Consider the following 24,239-nt stretch of genomic DNA (forward strand, 5'->3'; position numbering starts at 1 on the left):
TCATAGGTTCGCCATCACTGGCTAGGGCAAGCATGTCAAGCTCAAAGGCTAACATGGGCCAAATGAACAAGGTTGAAGTTTATACGGGCCACACACACAAATAAAAGCCTCAATTTTCATAGAAACGTAGGTTTATTTTGGTGGAGACATGCTGAACACAAAGGGCTGAAATAAATGAGTCATTGTTCACCTAAAATAATAGAACATTTTAATAAAAATTAATATTTTTTCTTGAACATTAACTTACCAGACACTGAATAACTGCACAAATTAATAAGCGTCACACAAATAAACCTATTTTTCTTGTCCTCCAAAAGCGAAGTATTTCCTGTTGCACACACCAAACAAGTCAGTCCAGGCTAAAGATGTGGCCATCGGCTGCTAAAATATTTGCTGCTGGTATTAGTGGAGAGAAATGGTGCGCCTGTGCGTAAGGCGCATAAGGGAAATGAATGCAACACGATTATAGTACTCAGTCATTAGTGAACGTTGTAATTCGTTATTAATAATTATGTATAACAGGATATTGTAAAAAATAAGTTATGAAATTTTTATTAAAACGTATCTTACATACCGTTATATTGGCTGGGCTGCACAAATATTCATTGTGGGCTGCATGCGGCCCGCGGGCCGTGAGTTTGACATGCTTGAGCTAGGGCAGTGGTCGGCAAACTGCAGCTCACGAGCCACATGCGGCTCTTTGGCTCCGAGGTTTCGATCGCACTGTACGTGCGTGCCCGCACGTGGTATTTTGTGGAAGAGCCACACTCAAGGGGCCACAGAGCCGCAGTTTGCAGACCACGGAGCTAGGGCATTGAGGTAGCATTTATTAAACGCCTCCATCCTGCTCTGGATAAAGATGGGAAGAGTCAGGAGAGTCACAGGCAGGGAAGCCGCCTGGCGCGCTTTCTCCTGGGCTCTGGAAATGAACTGTGCTTGGTTTCCTTTGTCTCTAGTTTTTGACCAGTTGGATGTCGTCTCCTACGAGGAAGTGGTTCGGCTCCCTGCGTTCAAAAGGAAGACCCTGGTGCTGATCGGTACCTTCTTCTTGCCCCTCCTGTTGCTTTGCTCATTACAGGACCTTTCTGACCTTGTTTTCCTGCCTGTAGTGTCCAATCCTTCCAACAAAAAAGACAGCGAGGAAAAGAAGAAAAGAATAGGAGGAAGGTCTGTTGGGTTCTCCATATAGGACAGATATAAGGAATTTTCTGAGTTCTTACCTCATCTGGGTTCACCTTACAAGTTTTCCTGCCACTAATTCTTTTTTTAAATGTGTTTTTATTATTTTTAGAGAGACAGGAAAGGCGAGGGATAGAGAGATAGAAACATCTGTGAGACATCGATCACCTGCCTCCTGCACGCCCCCTATTGGTGATCAAGCCCGCAACCCTGGGCATGTGCCCTGACCGGGAATCGAACCAGTGACCGCCTGGTTCATGGGTTGATGCTCAACCACGCCAGCTGGGCTGCAACTAATTCTATTAGATAGGGTTTGGGGCTGGCCAGTCCTAACCTGGGTTTTTCTCTTTGTTCATCTGACTGACCATAGAGGTGTTCCAGTCCTGAGCCTTTTGTTTGTTTGTTTGTTAATACTCACCTGAGGATATTTTTTCCATTGATTCTTTTAAAAAAATATATTTTTATTGATTTCAGAGAGGAAGGGAGAGGGAGAGAGAGATAGAAACATCAGTGATGAGAGAGAATCATTGGTCAGCTGCCTCCTGCACACCCCCTACTGGGGAACGAGCCCGAAACCTGAGCATGTGCCCTTGACCTGAATCAAATCTGGGACCCTTCAGTCCACAGGCTCTATCTTCTGAGCCAAACCAGCTAGGGCTCCATTGATTTTTTAGAGAGTGGAAGTGGGGGATGAGTTGGAAGATGTGGGGGGGAGAGAGCAACATCGATGTGAGAGAGACACATCCATTAATTGGCTGCCTCCCACACCACTCCCTCCAACTGGTGCCAAGAATTGAACCTGCAACCCAGGCACGTGTCCTTGACTGGGAATCGAACCCACGGCTCTTTGGTCCAAGGGCCAACACTCTAATCACTGAGCCAAACCAGTGAGGGCAGTCCTGTGCTTCTTTTTTAAGTATATGTGTTAGAGTGCTTTGTTAGTAACATAAGCTCTTTAGTCATCCACATGAGCTCTGGCCTTGAAATGAAATGAGACCTTGCTCCAAACCCAGGTATGTGGGCCTGGCACTGGAGGGTGGCTCACCTCCCTGTCTTCAGAATTAAACATTAGTTGGTTAGAAGATCTGGATTAGGTTTTGGTGAAATTTCCAGTGAAAACACCATCTTAAATTCAACACTATTCATTTGGGAGAGCTCAGTAAAGCTGTCCTTAGAAAACAGAAAACCCCATATGTTAGCTGGCTCCTCTGTGGAAATAACAGTTATGCTCTGAGTCCTGATCCTCAGCCCTTAGAAAGAGCCTCCTTCCCCAGCTGGGACACAAGGGCCTGGAGCCCGAAATCCCCCTGCACCTAAAGCAGGGGTGGGGAACCTTTTTTCTGCAAAGGGCCATTTGGATATTTATAACATCACTAGAGGCCTGGTGCACGACATTCGTGCACTGAGGGTGGGGGGTCCTTCAGCTCAGCCCGTGCCTTCTTGCAGTCTGGGACTTTTTGGGACCCCTTTTGGCTGAGCAGCACTCCCCCTGTGGGAGCGCACGGACCACCAGGGGGCAGCTCCTGTGTTGAGCGTCTTCCCCCTGGTGGTCAGTGCGCATCATAGCAACCAGTTGTTCTGCCATTCGGTCCATTTGCATATTAGGGTTTTATTATATAGGATTCTCAGGCCATACAAAATTATCTACTTAAAAATTAGCCTGCTATATTTGGTCAAACGTTTAACTCACCCCTAATGCTTTGGCAGGGCCAGACCAAATGATTTCACGGGCCTTATACGGCCCAAGGGCCAGACGTTCCCCACCCCTGTGCTAAAGGAACGCTTGCACCTGACCCCAGCCCAGAGGCTGTGCCAACTCACTTTCACCTGTTGGCGATTCCAGGCCCTGAGAGAGGAAAACCATGTCCTATTCCTACTACCATCCCCTCCCTTCTCTCTGGGCAAAGAAATGGAAGGCTTCATGAAAATCAGCAACCTGGATTCTCTCTCCTCTTCTGCAGGAGCCAGTGGGGTGGGTCGCAGCCATATTAAGAATGCCCTGCTCAGCCAGAACCCGGAGAAGTTTGAGTACCCAGCCCCGTGTAAGTAGCTCTGGGGGCCTTGGAGGGCAAGTGAGAGCACTCTCCATCCGAGATACCGTAGTGGTCCTTTTTTTTTTTTTTTGGTGATTTTATTTGAAATGTTTCATTATAAAAACAAAACACAATTTAGACAAGATACAGATTTGAACCCGTAATCGCTCCAACTAACAATGTAACTGTGTTTTCTTTTTCTTTTTTTTTTTTAAATATGTTTCCATTGCTTTCAGAGAGAGGAAGGGAGAGGGAGAGATAGGAACATCAATGATGAGAGCGAATCATTGACTGGCTGCCTCCTGTACACCCCACACTAGAGATCGAGCCTGCAACCTGGGCAAGTGCCCTGACCGGGAATCAAACCGTGACCTCCTGGTTCCTGGGTCGATGCTCAACCACTGGGCCACGCCAGCCGGGCTGATAGAAATTTTTTATGTTGGGCTTTGCCTCCTGAGGGTTAAACATGTTCTGGGTGGATGGGGGATTTCCTGATCTGCATCATCTCCTATCGTCAGCCCTTAAGGGTCCCGTGGGAGAAAACCCCCTATGAGCTCTCTGCACCACAGGCAGCTAGCGTTTCGGTACAGACACCGTGGTCCATGGCGAGGACCCCGAGTTTGTCAGGGGCTGGGGCTTCTTGTGCACAGATACAACACGGCTGCCCAAGAAGAATGAGGAGGACGGGAAGGAGTACCACTTCATCTCCACGGAGGAGATGAGCAGGAGCATCTCTGCCAACGAGTTCTTGGAGTTCGGTAGCTACCAGGGCAACATGTTTGGCACCAAGTTTGACACAGTGCACCGGATCCATGAGCGGAACAAGATTGCCATCCTGGACATCGAGCCGCAGGTGAGTCGGCACGGAAAGGCAGGCCCGTGGGGAGGGGATGCTGAAGAGCAATGCTGGGGGGCATGTTTGGGGAGCTCATACTTGCTTCATATACTCTCAGCGGGGCCATCTGGAAGAACAGTAGGATAGGAAGCGATGGAAATAGGACTGGGCTTGGTGACGCCCAGAGATGCATCGGGACAGCTGACTTAAGTTTTTAACTCTTTTCTTCTTTCCCCTTCCTCTTTTCTAGACTCTCAAGATTGTCCGGACAGCAGAACTTTCACCTTTCATTGTGTTTATCGCACCTACTGACCAAGGCACTCAGGTGGGAAGGAGGGGGTTGTACAGGGGGAGGGGTTAACTCTCTCTTTTTTAAAAATATCTGTTTATATCATAGAGGAAGGGAGAGGGAGAGGGACAAAAAACATTAATGATGAGAGAGAATCATTGATCGGCTGCCTCCCGCACGCCCCCTACCCAGGCATGTGCCCTGATAGGGAATCAAACCGTGACCTCCTGGTTCATAGGTCGACACTCAACCACTGAGCCATGTCAGCCAGGCTATTTGAGTTGTTTTAAACCTTGGGCTATTGTAAATAATATGGCACCAATGGCTCTGTACATATGGCATTGCATGTGTGTGCAAATATATCTGTAGGGAAAAATCCAGACAGGATTGCTGGGTTCAAGTATGCATGCTTTGGGAAGTGGGAAATGGGAATCTGGGAGAGTGCTTGCTTCCCTGTGCCAGGATCATGTTTTCCAAACTTTCATTTTTGACCAATCTGATAGAGGGGAAAATGGCATCTCATACTTTTATCTTGTACTGTAAGCAATTATCATGTCAGACTCTTAAGGGCCATTTGTATTGAGATATATATATATATATATATATATATATCCAGCCACCGGAACAGTGGAATGACCAGAACAACCTGTGGCTATGACATGCACTATGGCAGCCAACCAGCCTGATCCGGCCTGATCAGCCCATCCCCCCAGGCTGCCCGGCCCCCAACACCTCCATCAGGGGTGGGGCCCGCTGGCCAACCGCCTGTGACCCCTCTGCCGGCAGGGTCCAGTGGGCCCCACCTGTGCACAAATTCGTGCACCAGGCCTCTAGTATATGTGTGTGTGTGTGTGTGTGTGTGTATAACTATATATAAAACTATATATATATGTATACATATATATATAGTTTTTATTTCAGAGGTAGAGAGAGGGAGGGAAAGAGATTGAAATATCAATGAGAAAGAATCATTGATTGGCTGCCTCCCACTTCCCCCTCACTGGGGATCGAGCTCACAACCCGAGCATGTGCCCTTGATTGGAATCGAACCCAGGACCTTTCAGTTTGCAGGCTGACGCTCTATCCACTGAGCCAAACCAGCTAGGCCCATTTGTATTGTCTTTTTTTTTAAATACATTTTATTGATTTTTTTTACAGAGAGGAAGGGAGAGGAATAGAGTTAGAAACATCGATGAGAGAGAAACATTGATCAGCTGCCTCCTGCTCACCCCCTACTGGGGATGTGCCCGCAACCAAGGTACATGCCCTTGACCAGAATCGAACCTGGGACCCTTCAGTCCGCAGGCCGACACTCTATCCACTGAGCCAAACCAGTTAGGGCTGTATTGTCTTTTTTAAAATATATTTTTATTGATCTCAGAGAAAGGGAGAGGGAGGGACAGATAGAAACATCAATGATGAGAGAGAATCATCAATCTGCCACCTCCTGTACGCCCTCTACTGGGGATTGACCCCACAACTGGGGCATGTGCCCTGATGGGGGAATCAAACCGTGACCTCCTGGTTCATAGGTTGACGCTCAACCACTCAGCCATGCCAGCTGGGCTATATTGTCTTTTCTGTTAACACTTAGCTTATTGTTCTGTTGGGTTATTGGCCTTTCTCTTAGTGATTTCTAGGAACTCTGTATTAGCATAATTAGCCCTTCATGGTATCAGTTGCAAGTTTTTTTTTTTCCAATTTGGCATCTCTCTTGGTGTTTATTGCTACAGAACCATTTTTACTTTTACAAAGTTAAATATCAGTCTTCATGGCCACTTGGTTTTGGGGCCTAGAAAGAGGCCTGGGGTTCTAAGTTGCACTTGCCCTTGTCCTGTGATTGCAGCTCTGGTGGTTGCTGAAATGGCTGTCCATGTTCAAGGGCAAGAGCTGGGAGATAGTTATTGGTCTTCCAGAGAGCTCCAATTAGCTTGAGGGTTAGTTTGAGATCCTCTGATAATTGTTCGTAATTGATTGCCTCTCTATGCCCTTCCAACAGTCTCAAAGTCTTCAGAATTTGTCTCTAAGCAGGTGACTGGAAGCCAGGCATTGGTCACAACAGTCAACACCTGCTTAAAAGCTGTCACTAACCCACCAGCGTGGCTCAGTGGTTGAACGTTGACCAATGAACCAGGAGGTCATGGTTCAATTCCCGGTCAGGGCACACGCCTGGGTTGTGCAGGAGGCAATCAGTGATTCTCATCATTGATGTTTCTATCTCTCCCCGTCTCCCTTCTTCTCTGAAATAAAAAATAAACAACTACTTTTAAAAAGTTGTCACTAGCCCCTCTGGCTGGGCGTGCTGCACCTGCTTCATCAGTGGCTGCTTCTCTTTCCTTTGCAGACGGAAGCCCTGCAGCAGCTGCAGAAGGACTCGGAGGCCATCCGCAGCCAGTACGCGCACTACTTTGACCTCTCGCTGGTCAATAATGGCGTTGATGAAATCCTTAAGAAACTGCAAGAAGCCTTTGACCAAGCGTGCAGATCTCCACAGTGGGTGCCTGTCTCCTGGGTTTACTAGGCTTGCAGAAATGGGGCTACCATATACTCTATCCAGTATTTGGAACGCCACTCCCCTTGCTTTAAGACAAACAGGGTCGCTCCAGCTAGTTTTGTGTCCGCTTCCAGCTCTATGCAACTATCCTAATTAGGCCGGTGGGTGGCAGTCTTACTCAAGCTCCTCAAGGGCTCGGCTCTGGTTTTCCTGCTGCATGTGGCCCCATTGATTTCAAAAGAATCTCTGGAAATTGGGGCAGGTGCACGACCCAAATGCAAATGCTAATCAGAGATGGTGCTCACAGCGAGGAAAGGCCTGGACCCTGTCCCTCTCAAGCCCATGCTCCTTCACCTTTAATCACGCCTTTACTATGAAGAAAGCATTTTTTTTTACTGCCTTTCTAAAATGCCAAAATGAAACAGCTCTGCAATAGGATGTCTGCTCTAGGAAAACCCTCAACAGCAATAAAGAGATTACTGTTAAAATGCCAATGACCTTGTAACTCTCTGGGTGGTTTTTTTTAAAAAATATATATATAGTATTGATTTTTTACAGAGAGGAAGGGAGAGGGATAGACAGGAACATTGATCAGCTGCCTCTTGCACACCCCCTACTGGGGATGTGCCCGCAACCAAGGTACATGCCCTTGACTGGAATCAAACCTGGGACCCTTCAGCCCTCAGGCCGACGCTCTATCCACTGAGCCAGACCGGTTAGGGCTCTGCATTTTTACCTGTACCACAAGCATCTGACTGGAGAAAGGTCACTCAGCGGTTCTCAACCTGTGGGTCGCGACCCCTTTGGCGGTCGAACGACCCTTTTACAGGGGTCACCTAAGACCATCAGAAAACACATATACAATTACATATTGTTTTTGTGATTAATCACTATGCTTTATGTTCAATGTGTAACAATGAAAATACATCCTGCATATCAGATATTTACATGACGATTCATAACAGTAGCAACATTACAGTTATGAAGTAGCAACGAAAATCATTTTATGGTTGGGGGTCACCACAACATGAGGAACTGTATTAAAGGGTCACGGCATTAGGAAGGTTGAGGACCACTGAGCTGGAGGATGGCATCGCCACCAGATGCCTCCCTCAAGTGTTGAGCAGTCCTTTATAAAAATATGTTTTTATTTATTTCGGAAAGGAAGAGGGAGAAACAGCAATGATGAGCCCTAACCAGTTTGGCTCATTGGACAGAGCATCCGCCCGTGGACTGAAGAGGGGTCCCAGGTTCAATTCTGGTCAAGGGGATGTACCTTGGTTGTGGGCTCGATCCCCAATAGGGGGCATGCAGGAGGCAGTTTCTCATCAATGTTTCTAACTCCCTATCCCTCTCCCTCTCTGTAAAAATTAATAAGTTATCATTTATCAGCTGCCTCCTGCACGCCCCACACTGGGGATAGAGCCCTTAGCCCGGGCATGTGCCCTGGTTCATAGGTCAACACTCAACCACTAAGCCACCTGAACAATCTTAAGGGTCAGAATTATCCTACCTCCTATTTGGGGGATAGGGTGTGCATGTGCTGGGCAGGGCACAAATTGCTGCAGAGGCAGGCGTGTGTACATGTACACATGCAACACATAAAAAGCACTTTGAGAGCATCGGTGTAAAATTGTCCAGTTTTGCTCCACGGGGAGATAAGCAAACATTTTTGCTTCTGCTGGCACCAACCTTGGCTATATCATGTCTACTAAATCTTACCATTTTTCCCAAGTCACTCCTTCTCTTTCTCTTTATTCAAAGACATGGCTTTCTCTTTTAATATATTTGTCTTAATTTCAGAGAAGGAAAGGGAGAAACATCAATGAGAGAATCATTGATTGGCTGCCTCCTGCATGCCCCCTACTGGGGATCAAGCTCACAACCTGGGCATGTGCCTGATCAAACCTGGGACCCTTCAGTCCACAGGCCAACACACAGCCCACTGAGCCAAACCGGCTAGGCCACAAGACGTGGTTTTAGAGCACCCACATGACTGGCTGCCCAAATTAAACTCTCAAGAGCTGGAATGAGCAACTACTAGGATTACAAGCACATGCCCTAGAAAAACCCCTACCCCGTCCCAAGCCTAGTGTCCACACAGGACTTGACCCTGAACCCATCCCTGGCAGGCATTTAGTTTCCTAATACTTGGAGGCTTACATTCTGGTCACATGCTGGGGAGAGGGGGTGGCAGCCTCTGGGCTTAGTAGGGGGTCCTTGCTGCATCTGGAGACTGCTCCCTATGTCAGGGGGCTCCCTTCTCCACATCCAATATGGGGGGAGGGAACCAGTTCTTTTAAGTAGGAGGCGCTTTGGGGATTAGAGAAATGAAAAGACACAGAAATAGAGGGAGAAGCTGGGTCTGGGTGGGCTTCTAAGTTCTCTTCTGGCGGAGAGGCAGAGACCCAGCACAGAAGCAGCGTGTTTATTTTACAGCCCAAATTCCCCAAAATATCAGGTTTCACCAAAACTCAAGATAAGGGAGGTATTCCAGGTGCGTGACTGAATTTACATAATAAAAACCCATTCCCAGCACCTAGACTTTGAAGAGTTGAGCTGAAAGCATTCTCACCTTTTGGTCAGAAATGCCCCCAAGGTAGGGCTGTGCCTACCCCTCGGGTTCAGTCAACATGACTTAGAGAGCCATGGCGCCTTCCCTGGCAGGGGGCCTCCCACAGGTCCCATATTGTTTCATGGGTTTTGGTACCAAATTGGAACCAATCCTAGACGTCACCAAGCCCTTGATTCCTGAACATTCACCCATCACTCCCCCCGAGGTTTTTGCCACTCACTGGTCCCCACACCACTGAGTTGGAGCACTAAGTATTTAGATACTTGAAGGCCTGTCAAGATCTGGCTCTTTGGCTGGCCCATGTGGCTCAGTGGTTGATCATCAACCTACTAGTATAAGCCAGGAGGTCATGATTCAATTTCCGGTCAGGGCACAGGCCCAGGTTGCTGGCTCGATCCTGTGTGGGGTGTGGAGGAGGCAGCCAATCAAGGATTCTCTCATCATTGATGTCTCTCTCTCTCCCCCTCCCTCTCTGAAATCAATAAAAATGTTTTTTTAATCTAGCTCTTTCATGCTTCCTCAGGCCTTTCACAGGCACCCCCCGCCCATTCAGAGACACACACACACCTTCTGCCAGACACATAATTAGCATCAAATTTCAAGTATGACATAAAGGCCCCCTGATTTTTAATCAAAGTACTTTATATTTTTTTGTTCTGCTAGTCTGAGACCACCATCAATTAGAAAACCCAACAGGAATACTTTAAAAAAAACACAGTAAGCAAACTTTAATAAGTAAAAATTACAACCACCTTCTCCCAGCAAGGACCGATTGCATCCTTTGAAAGAAAGAGGGTAGAAATAAGAGAATACATTTTGGATTTTGTCACAAACACAAGTAGTCAGATGGACCGAGGTACATGAGGCTGTACCCAAGCTGAAGTGCACCAACTGCTAGGCCAGGGGGATAGGAATAGCTAGAAAGGTGGAAGACCAGGAGTCCTTGCCAGCCGATGGAATAACAAAGGTGGCGCTGACACCAGCCTAGCCCACTTTCCTCATAACACGCTGGAGATTTACCCCAGCAAACAGGTTGTCCTATTCTTTTACTTGCTCTACACCGTTTCACGGTGCGATTGCTATCAACTTTTTTAACAGAAGGGCATGGGGGAGTGGCAGAAGCAAACGAGTAGAGGAGGATGGAGTTAGAACAGCTGTCAGGAAACAGCTGTGCTGGTTACCAGGCAGTGCAGGGTCTGAAGGCGAGGCTTCCCCACTACCAAGGAGAGAAGTGGGTGGTATCCAATCTGCCTCCTGCACCCATATCCTTAAAACAGGACAAGATGGGATGACCACACCAGGTAACATCACTCAGGTCTCGGCTAGCAGCTAAATGTGCCTCAGCTCTCACCCTTTACGAACAGAAGGAACTATGTTTTCTCAGGCTTTAATTTCTCCTCCCAGCTGGGCACATAGCTTAAAGTCATCTCCACTAGTCAGAAACGACTTCCATTTTGATTTTCTTTTTCTTCTTCTTCTTTTTGGTGGTATCACTGTCCTGGGAGAGAGAGAAAAGAAAGCTCACAGAACCTGTTAACAGAATAACTGCCACTCTCCCAAAAGGAAATCGGAGACGCTCTATGCAGGCCAAGTAGGCCTTTTCAGGATCTGTCAGGATACCCAGGGTTCAATCATTTCTGAACATAACAAAGTCCTGAGCTTGTCAGTGGCGCCCCAGTGGCCCACTTTTACAAACAGGAGCATTCAGATTCTCAAGCTACATGCCCTACCACCTGCCATTCACAGAATTCTAACTATGAGCAGTTACTATACAATGCCAGGGCCTGCCCGACCACAGTGGCTCAGGGTGGAATGTTAACCTGTGAACCAGGAGGTCGCAGTTCAATTCCCAGTCAGGGCACATGCTCCAGTTGCGGGCTCGATCCCCACTGTGGGGTGTGCAGGAGGCAGCTGATTGATGATTCTCTCTCATCATTGATGTTTCTATTTCTCTCCCCCTCCCTCTCTGAAATAAATAGAAATATATTAAAAATATAAAATGCCAGGGTCTGTCTCTGTACAATTCTGCGGGGATAGTGGGGGAAAAAGGCACTCCAGCAATATGGCACAGCTCCCCAAGTAATCAAACTGGCACCACTGGGCAATTCAAACAAGCCCGCACCCGAGGACTAAGTGAGCTGAGGATCCTGACGTCTATACACACCCCATCGGCTGCCTCGCCGGCACCCTCTGCAGCGGCTTTGGTCTTCTTCTCCTTCTTCTTCTTTTTCTTCTCCTTCTCCTTCTCCTTCTCCCTGACCGGCTCTGGAGACTCTGGCTCTGGCGAAGTCTCATCACTTTCACTCTCTCGACTCCGCTGAGGAGACAATTGACCAAACGTTAGATCTTAGGCAAAAATGGATGAGAAAGGTTCAGGAAATGAAAAGGTAAGAAGAGATCCTTACTGGGTACACAGGAGGGTCTGAAGTTTACCAAGGATTCAGAGACTGTCTCATCCACAAAGAGCAGGAAGCCCGTTTTCCTGGAGGCCAACCTCACTAGGAGTACAAGTTGGAACTCCATGTCCCCTAGGGGTACCCCTTGAGTCCTCAAAGGTGACAAGCAAGGCAGGAAAAGCTCCTCTAGATAGCTGGCTTCAAGTCACTCTGCCACACGTCTTTCTGTGCTGTCATGCCAGTGGTCCCCAACCCTGGGAAGCCAAGCTGCCACTTTGAAACACTGAACTGGTGCTGTCTGGAGATAGCTCGCGGGTGGCATTGCTCCCGCATTGCTCCTGCTGAGTCCCACACAACTCCAAGTGTTACAGCCTCCAATTTCAACACACGTGTGCCATCACTTGCCCCAGGGTGGGGGCCAGAATAATACGCACCCCCCAGTTTCAGTGCTGCCTGAGCTGAGGTGGAAGATGAGACCAGTCTGATTCCTGAGCCCCCATGTCTCCCAGCAGACACAACAGGAATGTGATTTGGCACCTACAGGGCCCCAATGAGTACCCTGGGGCACAACATGTCATCTCTCTGTGCACCACGCACCCACGGGGTGGAAGGCCCTGCCAGACTGAGCCAGGATATATGGCTGGACTGCAGTCACCAGGATAAGCCACACAGAACCATCTCCCGAAGTGCATTCCAAACGAATCACCACATGCCCTGTACCTTTGTGGCCTTTACTGGTGAAGCAACTGCCTCTGTCTTCACGGCATCACTGAAAGGAGAGGGGAGCCAGGGGGTTAGATTTGATGAACAGCTTTCTGGGGAGGGACTGCTTCATCTGCAGCCAATCAGAGTTATCTGGCAAGTCTAAAGCCACCATCAAAATACTGACGCTGGACAAAGCAAACTCACCACTTACTGTTGCAGACTGACTCCCTCTAAAGTCCCACATGCCAGACTAGAAAGGGATAACTGTCTGCTGCAAGAGGCCCGGCAGTCAAGGCACAGCAACCTCCCTGCCCCAACAAATCTACGGCCAAGGCCCCATTCACCACCCTTCCCCCAACAAATCCTGCCCCCTCCCCACAGCTGGGCCCCATGACCTCCTGGCCTCATGTGTAGTTGATGTGCTTGTCCAGGTGGCCGGGCATGCTGCGTCCACCCCTCCGAGTTCCACATCCTCCTGTCCCCACTGCCACTGCCATCCAGTGTAATGTCAACTCCTGCACGCAGGCAAGCATGCAGTCTGCATGCCCTGGGTCTCCACAGCATCCTGCCCTCACCTGTAGTCAACATACTCCTGTGTCCAGGTGGTGGGTGTGCTGGCTGTGGCCTTGCCGTGCTTGTCCAGAAGGCCCTGCTTGATCATCAGCTTCTTCTGACTGGCCTGGTGGACATCAGGATCTCAACGTCAGGATGGCATCAACACATATAGCAGGCTGACTGCACGCACATGGCCCAAATCAAGTTTCTCCCTTGTGTAGTCTTACCTGGGCCCCAAGCTCCTATATAGAGCACTCAGAGTTCACCCATTCTTGCCCTGGCCAGTGTGTCACAATAGTTAGAGTATCAGCCAATGCACCAAGAGGTCTCAGGTTTAATTCCCAGTCAAGGGCACGTACCTGGGTTGCAGGTTTGAGACCCTAGCCCCGGTCAGGGTGTGTGTGGGAGGTAACCAATAGATGTGTCTCTCACATGTTTCTCCACCCCCACCCCCACTCACTCCCAATCTCTAAATAGCCTTAGGTTAGGATTGAGAAAAGCCAAACAAACAAACAAAAAAACCCCCACCCATTCTCTTTGATAAGCACAAACATGGGACTTGGTAAAGGTCACGGAGCTTACAGCCTTAGTGAGAGCCTCTGCAGTGTCATTATGTGGCACAGGGTCTTTGCACATACTATTCCAACTGCCCTGGACTTTTCCCTAGCTCATCACCTCATCACCATCTAATAATCCTTCACACTGGCAGGGCTCAAGTGAAGCTCCCTTACCCAGATCCCCTCATTGCAGACTCTTGAAGTGCCAGGCTCCTTGAGAAACCCTCACCTTGGCTAAAATTCACCATTCTGAGTGATGCCCATCTGCTTCCTCCCAGCAGACTGAAATCTCTAAGGTCTGAGGCGGGCCAGTTCCTACTCACCACTGACTCCCCCAGAGCCCAGCACAGGGTAAGGCTGTGGCGGTGGGGTCACACCAAGAGCTGCCCAAGTGCTCAACAACGCTGAACCTAGTAACTCAGGAGGGCACATGACTGGTCCCACTTACCTTTGGACCTAAACCCCACTTCCGAGGGTAAGTGTCTCTTTCCATGATCACTCTCTTGATCTTGGCTACTATCCCATGGTCGCAGGTAGAGATCACTGCTGTGGTCATTAATGCAATAGCTGCAGGTGTTCAAAGAGAGAAAAGAATGATTTAAGTCCAGCCAGTGTGGCTCAGCGGTCGAGCATCGACCTAGGAACCAGGAGGTCAGTTAGATTCTAGTCAGAGCACATGCCCAGGTTGTGGGCTCGATCCCCAGTAGGGGGTGTGCAGGACACAGCTGGTCAATGATTTTCTTTCATCATTGATGTTTCTATCTCTTTCTCCCTCTCCCATCCTCTCTGAAACCAATCAACACACACACACACACACACACACACACACACACACTCTCTCTCTCTCTCTCTCTCTCTCTCTCTCTCTCTGATTTAAAGGGGCAAGACACAACAATTGCTAAGCCCGAATTCCAGTTTTACACTTTTTAAAAGCTCTACTGCCGCCCTAGCCGGTTTGGCTCAGTGGATAGAGCGTCGGCCTGCGGACTGAAGGGTCTCAGGTTCGATTCCAGTCAAGGGCATGTACCTTGGTTGCAGGCACATCCCCAGTAGGGGGTGTGAGGGAGGCAGCTGATGGATGTTTCTCTCTCATCGATGTTTCTAGCTCTCTATCCCTCTCCCTTCCTCTCTGTAAAAAAATCAATAAAATAAAAAATATAAAAAAATAAAAGCTCTACTGTCTTAATTGAGGTTCCTTCGCTAAAGATGGGACCAGGATTTGAGGACCTGCTCTTCGGGAGCCTGGCTAGGATGGTGCAGGAGGGAGAGCTTCCCCATACCTATGCAAATAGCTTCCCCTTTGGTGGTGATGACCACGATCTCCTGGTTGACTTCAATGCCGTCCTCATATCGCAGCACACCTGGAAGCATGATCTTGGCCCCATAGCAGATTGCGTTCACCTACAAGGATGACATCACCCCTGAGAGCCCCAGCCACTGCCTTCACCCCACACCAGAGCCAAAGGGGAGGGGGCCCGTGGGCATCTCCCCACATGTGAACTGGGGCCAAGGATAGTCATTATCTGCAATGAGCATGTAGAGACTCTGAATAACAACCACTCACCACACACTAGGACTTTAAACAGCAACTCCTCTATGTCTGTGGAACTTAAGGATGTTTTCATTTTAAATCAATGCCTAGCCTTAGTTTCCCTTAATTGCTCTTCTGTTCCTTTAATGAGAGAAAACCTTAACAGAATTAGGAGACCTATTAGATCTACTGGGAGATTTGGGTAGTGACAGGTTCCTGGAGTAACTTGCAAGCAAGATTACCAAGACCTATTGAACCAACTACCCACAGGTTTTGGCATAACTTATAGGCCAACAGGTACGTGTTAAGGCCACCTCTCCCTGAGTTCAATGGCACTTAATGCATCCCGCTCCACCTGCCTTGTCCTATCTAGATCTCTTCTGTTAATGACCATGGGTTCAATTCCCAGTCAAGGGTACATACCTCAGTTGCAAACTTGACCTCTGGCCCCAGTCAGGGCGCATGCAGGAGTCAACCAATTGATGTATCCCTCTCACATCGACATTTCTCTCTCCCCATTCTTCCTCCCCACCACTCTCTCAAAGGGAAAAAAAAAATCAATGGAAAAAATATCAAGTGATGATTTTTTTAAAAATTCTATTTAACAGGTTTTGAATATGAATGATAAACCTCAAATTACTTAATATAGAAATTTATGTTCTTCAAAGTCCGAAAACCTTTTATTACTACATAATGTTGGACAAAAACTTGGTTATGCAAGCTGGGCACAAAGACATCCTTAATTTATAAAAGGCTATTCTCTGACCATTAGAAATAAAAAGGCTATTTTAAAAATTCTGGACTACTTAGAAGAGAAATAACTTATCTTTGAAACTCTAGTCTCAACTTTTTATCCCCATCAAAACAACCTTTTCGACCTAACCGGTTTGGCTCAGTGGATAGAGCATCGGCCTGCGGACTCAAAGGTCCCAGGTTCGATTCCGGTCAAGGGCATGTACCTTGGTTGCGGGCACATCCCCAGTAGGGAGTGTGCAGAAGGCAGCTCATCGATGTTTCTAACTATCCCTCTCCCTTCCTCCCTGTAAAAAAAATCAATAAAATATATAGTTTTAGAAAAAAAAAAAACCACCACCTTTTCTTGCAGCGATTTAAATAAGATCCGTTTATTACACACATGCAGAACTACCAGGTTATGGGAAAGCAAATTCCATGTACCACTGATAGTCTATTTCTTGAACCAAGTTAGTTTGGGAAAACTCTTAGGTAAATGTTTAATTAATTTGCGTTATTTAAAAATACCATTAGACTTAGCATTAAACTTTTACTTTAATTCAGTATATTTGGTTCTGATTTAATAAAAAAGTTAATCATAAATGCATAAATGCTTCATTAAAAAAAAAAGGAAGAACCCAGTGTCCAACCTACAAAACAAAACAACGAAAAGCAGAAACCCCATGGAATTTAAGTTGACGTCACGTTTCACCTCTTTAAATAGAAAACGTTTTCAGAACATGGACCACATCTCAGCTGTGAAGTCACGTTTTGTGCAAACATGGACTTGAAACCCAGAACTTACTGCGCTGTCTTTCATAACCAGCCGTTTATGAGATGTCAACAGCTTTTCCAGAGGGTAAACAACTCGCCGCAGGTAACTCTCATCTTTGTGGTTATCGTACAGCCACTGGGCATCGAGCACGTCATGCATTGTCACCATGTGGTCCTGAAAAGCAGCCATGTGTGAAAATTAGTCATTGTATCTCAAGTAGCACAACAGACGCCAAACTTCCAAAGGCGGAATGAATCGAGTTGTCTGCTAATCCAAGCTCATTAGTCTTCGGTCCCTTCAGAACCTTGTCTCTCTTGGATACCTTAACCTGCTGATGCACAGTAGGTCCTCAGGTTACGTCAGAGATCCATTCCTACGGCGCGACGTAACGCGATTTTTGCTGTAAGTCGGAACCCACCTACATAAGCACCTAGTCACTCACATGGAGCACATACACAGCAGTAATGAAGTGAAACAGTAAAAAAAAACTTATTAAGAAAGATAACAATACCTGACCTTTACTTGTGGTAAATAATAAAAAACATAAAGCACATATGTACATATGTCAAAATGATGGAACCTTTTTTATAAATAAATGGGAGATGGCGATGTAACCACGAAACAACATGTGTTGAGTTTGACGTAACCCGAGGACTGTCTGTACTTCCATCTGAGCAAGCATTTTTGTAGGCTGGGAGGTAAGTGAATAGAACAACGTTTTCTATCCAGTCATCTCCCCTAGCCTGTGTTTCAATGTCCCAAAGTTTAATTAACAGAACAGGGAACTGTCCTGAACTGAACTCAACACTTTGGAAATTGCCTTTTCCAGGCCGTGAAGCAGGTGGCGTTCCACCAGGAGCTAGAATATACAGGGGGGGGGGCAAAAGTCGGTTTATAGTTGTGTGGAAAATAATACAGTAATTACTAAATAATAAACTGTTCCATCTACTCACAACTGTAGACCTACTTATGCCCCACCCTGTATTAAGTACCAGCTCTAAAACTGCTAGGCCCTTGATGGTGTATACCTTCTCGCTCATGACTCCAGAACGAATCCGCCGAAGTTCCTGCATCTGACCGCCAACTCCCAGTAACAAACCAAGGTGTACGCACAGCGTCCGAATGTAGGTGCCGGCCTCACAACTCACCCAAAAGATTCCTAAGATGCACACACACACAAAAGTAGCCCACATGTTCCGGAGTAAACACGCCAGTTGAGAAACCCAGAGTTATTCTCTACCTGAGCCAGAGAGACTACAGACAGACACAGGCCATGACTGCACCATGTTCTAAACCAGTGATGGCAAACCTATGACACACATGTCAGAGGTGACACGCGAACTTTTGGTTGATTTTTCATTGTTAAATGGCATTTAAATATATAAAATAAATATCAAAAATATAAGTCTTTGTTTTACTATGGTTGCAAATATCAAAAAATTTCTATGTGACACGGCACCACAGTCAACTTAGGGTTATAAATAAATAAGATCCGTTTATTACACACATGCAGAACTACCAGGTTATGGGAAAGCAAATTCCATGTACCACTGATAGTCTATTTCTTGAACCAAGTTAGTTTGGGAAAACTCTTAGGTAAATGTTTAATTAATTTGCGTTATTTAAAAATACCATTAGATCTAGCACAGTCCATGCTGACACGCCAAGCTCAAAAGGTTCGCCATCACTGTACTAAACTAAAGACATCTACTTTGAATTAACAGAGTATAATTCTCAAGAATCCATTTCTACCCATGCATGGCCTGTTAACTAAGCTCCTTCACAGGCCTAGTGACCCACCTAATCTTCTTTCAGGATCATACTCAACCATTTTGCTCTCGTAGATGGTCCGCACTCGGAGTTGCCTCTTTACTGCAGCAATAAGTGGGGGGCGCTGGAATAAGGCGCCTGTCAGAGTTTCAAGGGCCTGAGAATAAGCACAAACCGAAATGATGACTCGTATTGCATAGACTCTCCAATAACATCAAAGGGCGTTATTTGGGGGAGTTGAAGGACACAACTGAAACACACAAGATTCCTGTCAATCATTTAAGGTCTAAAATGCCCTTTCAAATTTTTGCTTCTTTCTTCAACTACACAGGGATGGCTCAGTGTTGAAGCAGAACTCTCTCCTCAGAAGGGACATGGCCGGAAGTGCCCCTGCCACCTGTAGTCACCAGTCCAGGCTGCGATGGGCAGCCTGCTCAAAAGGGCACGAGAGAGGCCAGCCAGGAAAGCTGACCTGTCTCCACATGCCTAGGGGCTTCAGAGATCCAAGTCACCAAAAGATGCCCTCCCTAGAATTACACTTACCCTAGCAAGCTGAGTCCCCCCTTCAATAGCATTGTGCAGCCGGACAATTCCCACATACTCTTTGCCTGAAAAATGACAAAAGAGTAGTCAGGTGTGGCCACTGACTTTTCTGTATTTTTTATATACTCCTATCTCATCGCTCCTATTTTGTGCACCAGGAAAAGCAGGCAACTGGACCTTCTGTTTCTGTAAAATTTGCATTAAGACCGATTTCCTGGGGCAAGTGTGGGAAAGGGATGCAGACACAATCTCTCACTCCCTGGGAGTTCCACGTTCAACGTGCTGACAAGGATAGTTGGAGAACCCGGTGGCGCCTGCAAACCAGGAAAAACTCTGCAAAGTCAAGGTGGAGAATCTTCCCAGATGAAAATGTGGGAAGGGTAGCCCTAGCTGCTTTGGCTCAGTGGATAGAGCATCGGCCTGCGGACTGAAGGGTCCCAGGTTCGATTCCAGTCAAGGGCGCATGCCTGGGTTGTGGGCTTGATCCCCAGTATGGGGTATACTGGAGGCAGCCGATCAATGATTCTCTCTCAGTGATGTTTCTATCTCTCCCTCCCTCTTCCTCTCTGAAATCAATAAACCATATGTTTTTTTTAAAAAAAAGAAAAGATGCCGAAACCGGTTTGGCTCAGTGGATAGAGCGTCGGCCTGCGGACTGGGGGGTCCCGGGTTCGATTCCGGTCAAGGGCGTGTGCCTGGGTTGCGGGCACTTCCCCAGTGGGGGATGTGCAGGAGGCGGCTGATCGATGTTTCTCTTTCACTGATGTTTCTGACTCTCTGTCTCTCTCTCTTCCTCTCTGTAAAAAATCAATACAATATATTTTAAAAAAAAAAAAAGAAAAAGAAAAAGAAAAGAAAATGCGGGAAGGGCACTTTATTTATTTTTAAGCCCGAGGATATTTTTCCATTGATTTTTAGAGAGTGGAAGAGGAAAAGGGAGAAATATCATTATGAGAGAAATGAATTGATTGGTTGCCTTCTGCACTTGCCCCAATCAGGGCCCTGGGCCTGGGAGGAGCCTGCAATAAGAGGTATGTGCCCTTGACCGGAATCAAACCCGGGACCCTTCGGTCCCACAAGCTGACACTCTATCCACTGAGCCAAACTGGCTAGGGTAAGAAGGGCACTTTAGACAGAAACAGCAATATCACGTCAGAGGAGCCTGGAGTGATTAGCTGAGCTGGACTCGAACACAGGTCTGCCTCAGTGCTAGGAACAGACATGGTTGGCTCAATGTACACATGCCTAGTAACCCAGCATGCCAAGAAAAGGCAGACAAACAGCACAGACGGTTCACAGAAAACTAGGATTTTTTTTTTTAACTAATGAAGAAATCGATTTCAAGAGCCAGAATGTGGAAGGGAAAGGAAATAGGGAAAACCTTCCAATGGCAAATTACATACCTGCACTCTGTTGCGATTTTACCAAGCGAGTGGCTCGTTCTATGCACACGATTAAACAGCCGGTCACCTTGGGATCCAGAGTACCACTGTGTCCTGTCTTCTCCACCCGAAGTATTCGTCGGATCCAGGCTACCACCTCGTGGGAAGAGGGGTTAGAGGGCTTGTCAAGATTAATGAACCCTGTCCTAGAATGGAAAAGAAATGACTGGGCATTGGTTCTGGTCCCCTAATCAAAACTGAATCTGAAGAGTCAAAGAGAATCCACCATGGGTACAGGCGATGAGATTTAGGACAATGCCATTCTAAGATGCCACTACCTCCTTAAATAGCTGATGCTAAAAGGTGTCATTTTGAAAAGAACAGAAGTTGGAACCGTGCTCGCTCCAAACACACTTACCTGATATAATCACCAATCTCCCGCTTCAGAGGATTTGAACCACAAGGAAGAGGCGTATAGTGTGTCGTCCTTATATTTAGCTTATCAAAATTCTAGAAAGCAACGATACAACACAAAACTATTGCTCCATGTAAAACAAGAAATGAGCACCCACCATCAGTTGTGATATGGTTACCCTTCAAGTTCACAAACTTGAGTTTGCACCTGTATTTTCATTATCTGCTGTGACAGACTGTTTCTCAGGGACAAAACACAGCCAAGTCGAGGAGGACTGGCAGCCATGTTTCTCCAACATGGCTTGCTTGTTCTTCCTCCAAATGCTCCTCTCTCTGTTTGCCTCATGTCTGTTCCTTGTTACTCTCCTTTCTGAGGCACAATCACTGGTCTGAAAGCACTCACCTCACTTGAAGCCCACCTTTCATGTCACCCGCCCCCAGTTTAGTTTTGTTATGGTGTTTATCACAAATAGAAATTATTTTAACTATCGCCCACCCCTAGATTTTAAGTTCCACGACAGTAGGGACATTGCCTATCAGGTTCACTAGCATATTCCCAGGGCCTGCAATAGAAAAGCAGATGCTATCTAAATGGCAGGCACATCTGGCTGTGTAGAAACTCAACTGGGTTGAATTATATAAACAAAGCTCATTCCTTTCCCATATATGTTTTATTAAAACACTTTGTCAAGGGGTGTTCTTGGGAACTCAATCTCAGAGCTGGTGCCTAGTCAGTCCTTTAGGAAATTTGCAACTCAACTCATTAATAAACTGCCTTATTAAAAACCCAATATAGCCAAAACCGGTTTGGCTCAGTGGCTAGAGCGTTGGCCTGCGGACTGAGGGGTCCCGGGTTCGATTCCGGTCAAGGGCATGTACCTGGGTTGTGGGCACATCCCCAGTGGGAGATGTGCAGGACGCAGCTGATCGATGTTTCTCTCTCATCGATGTTTCTATCTCTCTCCCTTCCTCTCTGTAAAAAATCAATAAAATATATATTTAAAAAAAAAAAACAATATAATAATCAATCATTTCTAGAGGACATGTTACATGCCAGGCACTATGGCTAGACATGTTTCATGGATTACCTTTGGCTTGACTTCCTAAAAGATATTATGAGCAAACAGCCTCAGAGAGGTGAAATGACTGGCCCAAGGTCACACAATGCCCATGCTTAATAAGCACTAAAGTAGACCTACTCCATGTGTGGCTCACAAACTGGTACCAGTTGGTCAAGTCAAGTACAGAGACCAAGAACTAATTGCTTATAAACTGTGATAGCAATTTAATGTTGTTTTGACATTTTAACTGTATTCTATGACTGTGCCGGGTGCACTGGAAATGGAAAAAAAACACACCTGGTCCTTCATCTCAGACTTTGAGGAACACCACTATAGACTATCACCTGGCACTTCCTAAGTGAAGGATGCTAGCATCAAGCACTCTTAACGAACTGTTTAACCTTTAGAAATACTGTAAAAGCCAGGCACTGACCTCATGCACAATCTTAGCCACGTACCTTTAGCAACAGAGGCCACTGAGATGTGTCCAACTGAGCCACTTTGGATTCAGGTTTGATGAGAAATTCTCCAACGTGTTGGATTTCCTTCCAAGGACAGAAACACACTCTATTAGACTTCCCACCGGATTCCGCACAACTCCATTAATGCCAAAGCCTATGCCCCTTCAACAGGACCCACAAGGGAAAAAGAAATAAGCCAGGACCTCAAAAGGGGACAGGTTTTTAAAGAGAAAGAGAGGTAGTGGGTCTGCAGGTGGAATAAGAAAGAAAATTTCAGGGAAAGCAGTTGGTGTGGCCAACACCACTTAGCGAATTGTATGTGATGGGAGAGATTTAGGTTGGCTGGGGTCTTGTACAACGACCACCCAATTCTAACCCATTCCTTCAAAACCTCTGAAAATAGTTTCATTTGTTACCTAAGTTTTGCTTTTACTCAAAACAAAGTGAGACATATTCCTACTCACTGCAACATCTTCTTCTGGTAATGACTTGGATTCTTTTTTCTTTTTATGCTTCTTGGGCAAAGTAACTGCTAAAAAACAAACACACACGAGATTTGGGAGTTCTTTCTGAAAATAAAGGCAATGAAGTTTAAAATAGAGAACGAACCAGGGCAGGTAGGCAATGGACGTTTGGTCTGCAATTACTTGGGAAAACAAAAGTGCGTCAGGCCAAATGCGCGGGCTGCGTGGCTCAGTAAGACTAGAAGCGGTCGCACGTGTCAGCTTCCATTAAGTTCACCACGTGGCGGGGCTTCCTGTGCTGCAGAAGCGCTCGGCACGGCCCGCGTGCCGGAAAGTTCCCTAAGTGACTCCTTGATTATCCCCGCGTGTTTGTGACCTCCAGAACTTTCTTGCGTGTCAAAGCTACGCCCGAGCCCCTCCACCCCTTTTCTTCCGCACCCATTGCGACCATCCTTTCCTCCCTCGCCCCGGAGCGCTGCCGGCGGCGTCTGGGCTGCCGACAGCACCGGTACTGGTCTCCTGCCATTGCAGGGTGCACGCCAGCAGGGTCGACGCCTTTCGTTGGCGACCCGGGCCCTAAGGTTGTGCTGTCAGCGGGAGGACCGGGCCTCGTAGCGTCAGCTCATCGCGAGGGCCTCCCGCGTTCTTGCCCTAAACCGTGGAGCCAAGGCCAAGAGGCAAGGATGGCAGGAGGCTCGGCAGCGACCGGACCCGCGGGACAGCTGGAGCTAACGGAGAGCTCTGGCTCCGACGCCGGCCCCCTGACCCAGGATCTCCGAGGCAGCAAAGCTGGCCCCAGGCGGGAAAACAGCCAAATCAGTCGTGACAGACCGACCCTTACCTTCCATATCCGCCATGTTGCCCGGCAGAACGTGCGAACCGCGTGAGCCACCTCCAAAAGAGCGACTATAGATTCCCACCGCCCAGAGGCCCCGCCGCTAGAACCCGCCCACCTGTGCGCCTCCCCGTGCGTGCCGCGCCGCGGGGCGGGGCCAGGATGAAGGGGCCCGTGGCGCGCGCGGGCCACCTGCGCAATCTCATTGGCTGTATTCTCCCCAGCGGTGGCGCGCGTGCGCGTGCGCGTGCGCGTGCGCTTTGGGTCTCGGCCCCCGCCCTTGGCAGCTCGGGCTGTGAAGAGCGCAGCCCCCCCTCCCAGGCAGCGCGTAGCCTGTGGGCGTGGCTTCGGCCGCTGTTGCTCTACCTTCGCTGGGTTTAACCCGGATTTGCGCACCTGGGCACCCCGCTGAGTACTCCATTAACTGTAGCTTGTTGCTGCCTCTCGCCGACCCTTTAAGGTTACTATCAGATCAGTCCCGATAGAAAAATGAAGACGTTAAGGCACCAAGAGGTTGAAAGCCCTTTGCTACTTGCAATTTCTCAAGCAGCAGCAGAGTCGCTGGCCAATAGGAATGGAGTGCGAGCCACTCCTGGACTTTTAAATTTTCTAGCAGCCACATGGAGAAAAAAAGTAAAAAGAGAAAGTTGAAA

At 47.5% G+C, this 24,239-nt stretch overlaps 2 protein-coding genes and 2 non-coding genes across 6 annotated transcripts in view; 1 reads left to right on the forward strand and 3 right to left on the reverse strand.

Annotated features, from left to right (window-relative positions):
* The window catches only part of MPP1 (MAGUK p55 scaffold protein 1), a 36,615-nt gene extending 29,291 nt beyond the window's left edge, over positions 1 to 7,324 (forward strand). Inside the window, exons 8-12 of the mRNA XM_059678848.1 lie at positions 957 to 1,037; positions 3,141 to 3,221; positions 3,863 to 4,065; positions 4,298 to 4,372; positions 6,681 to 7,324. Coding sequence (XP_059534831.1) covers positions 957 to 1,037; positions 3,141 to 3,221; positions 3,863 to 4,065; positions 4,298 to 4,372; positions 6,681 to 6,857 — 617 coding nt within the window. The 3' untranslated portion in view covers positions 6,858 to 7,324. The remainder of the gene's footprint in view (positions 1 to 956; positions 1,038 to 3,140; positions 3,222 to 3,862; positions 4,066 to 4,297; positions 4,373 to 6,680) is intronic.
* Positions 1 to 23,740, reverse strand: DKC1 (dyskerin pseudouridine synthase 1). 3 transcript variants are annotated; one of them, XR_009450527.1, is made up of 16 exons: positions 23,593 to 23,740; positions 22,752 to 22,819; positions 22,285 to 22,371; positions 20,770 to 20,861; positions 20,373 to 20,557; positions 18,970 to 19,034; positions 18,457 to 18,583; positions 17,685 to 17,815; positions 16,687 to 16,830; positions 14,899 to 15,019; positions 14,067 to 14,185; positions 13,082 to 13,185; positions 12,522 to 12,570; positions 11,570 to 11,722; positions 10,456 to 10,903; positions 1 to 17 (listed from the first exon to the last, which is right to left on the reverse strand). XR_009450527.1 is itself a non-coding variant. In XM_059678846.1 (15 exons), exons 1-15 carry the CDS (start codon positions 23,606 to 23,608, stop codon positions 10,838 to 10,840), a joined length of 1,527 nt encoding a protein of 508 aa, XP_059534829.1. In that variant the 5' UTR covers positions 23,609 to 23,740; the 3' UTR covers positions 10,030 to 10,837. The 3 variants fall into 3 exon arrangements, 2 of the variants coding, with proteins under 2 accessions (XP_059534829.1, XP_059534830.1); XM_059678846.1 differs by lacking the exon at positions 1 to 17 and having other exon boundaries at positions 10,030 to 10,903; XM_059678847.1 differs by lacking the exon at positions 1 to 17 and having other exon boundaries at positions 10,030 to 10,903; positions 22,752 to 22,816; positions 23,593 to 23,682.
* Positions 12,651 to 12,780, reverse strand: LOC132225404 (small nucleolar RNA SNORA56). The gene has a single exon (XR_009450916.1). It is a non-coding gene; the product is annotated as a small nucleolar RNA SNORA56 (small nucleolar RNA).
* Positions 17,339 to 17,471, reverse strand: LOC132225391 (small nucleolar RNA SNORA36 family). The gene has a single exon (XR_009450904.1). It is a non-coding gene; the product is annotated as a small nucleolar RNA SNORA36 family (small nucleolar RNA).
* Positions 23,741 to 24,239: the final 499 nt, after the last annotated feature.

Source organism: Myotis daubentonii, chromosome X (assembly GCF_963259705.1).
Source record: "Myotis daubentonii chromosome X, mMyoDau2.1, whole genome shotgun sequence".
NCBI classification, from domain to species: Eukaryota; Metazoa; Chordata; class Mammalia; order Chiroptera; family Vespertilionidae; genus Myotis; species Myotis daubentonii.

Bases quoted from the DNA above. Each gene is read 5' to 3' on its own strand.
- DKC1 (XM_059678846.1), bottom strand. The intron at 19,035-20,372 runs GTATGTAATTTG...GTCATTTTTCAG, and splicing joins AAAATCGCAACAGAGTGCAG to GCAAAGAGTATGTGGGAATT. The intron at 14,186-14,898 runs GTATGGGGAAGC...GAACACCTGCAG, and splicing joins AGGGGAAGCTATTTGCATAG to CTATTGCATTAATGACCACA.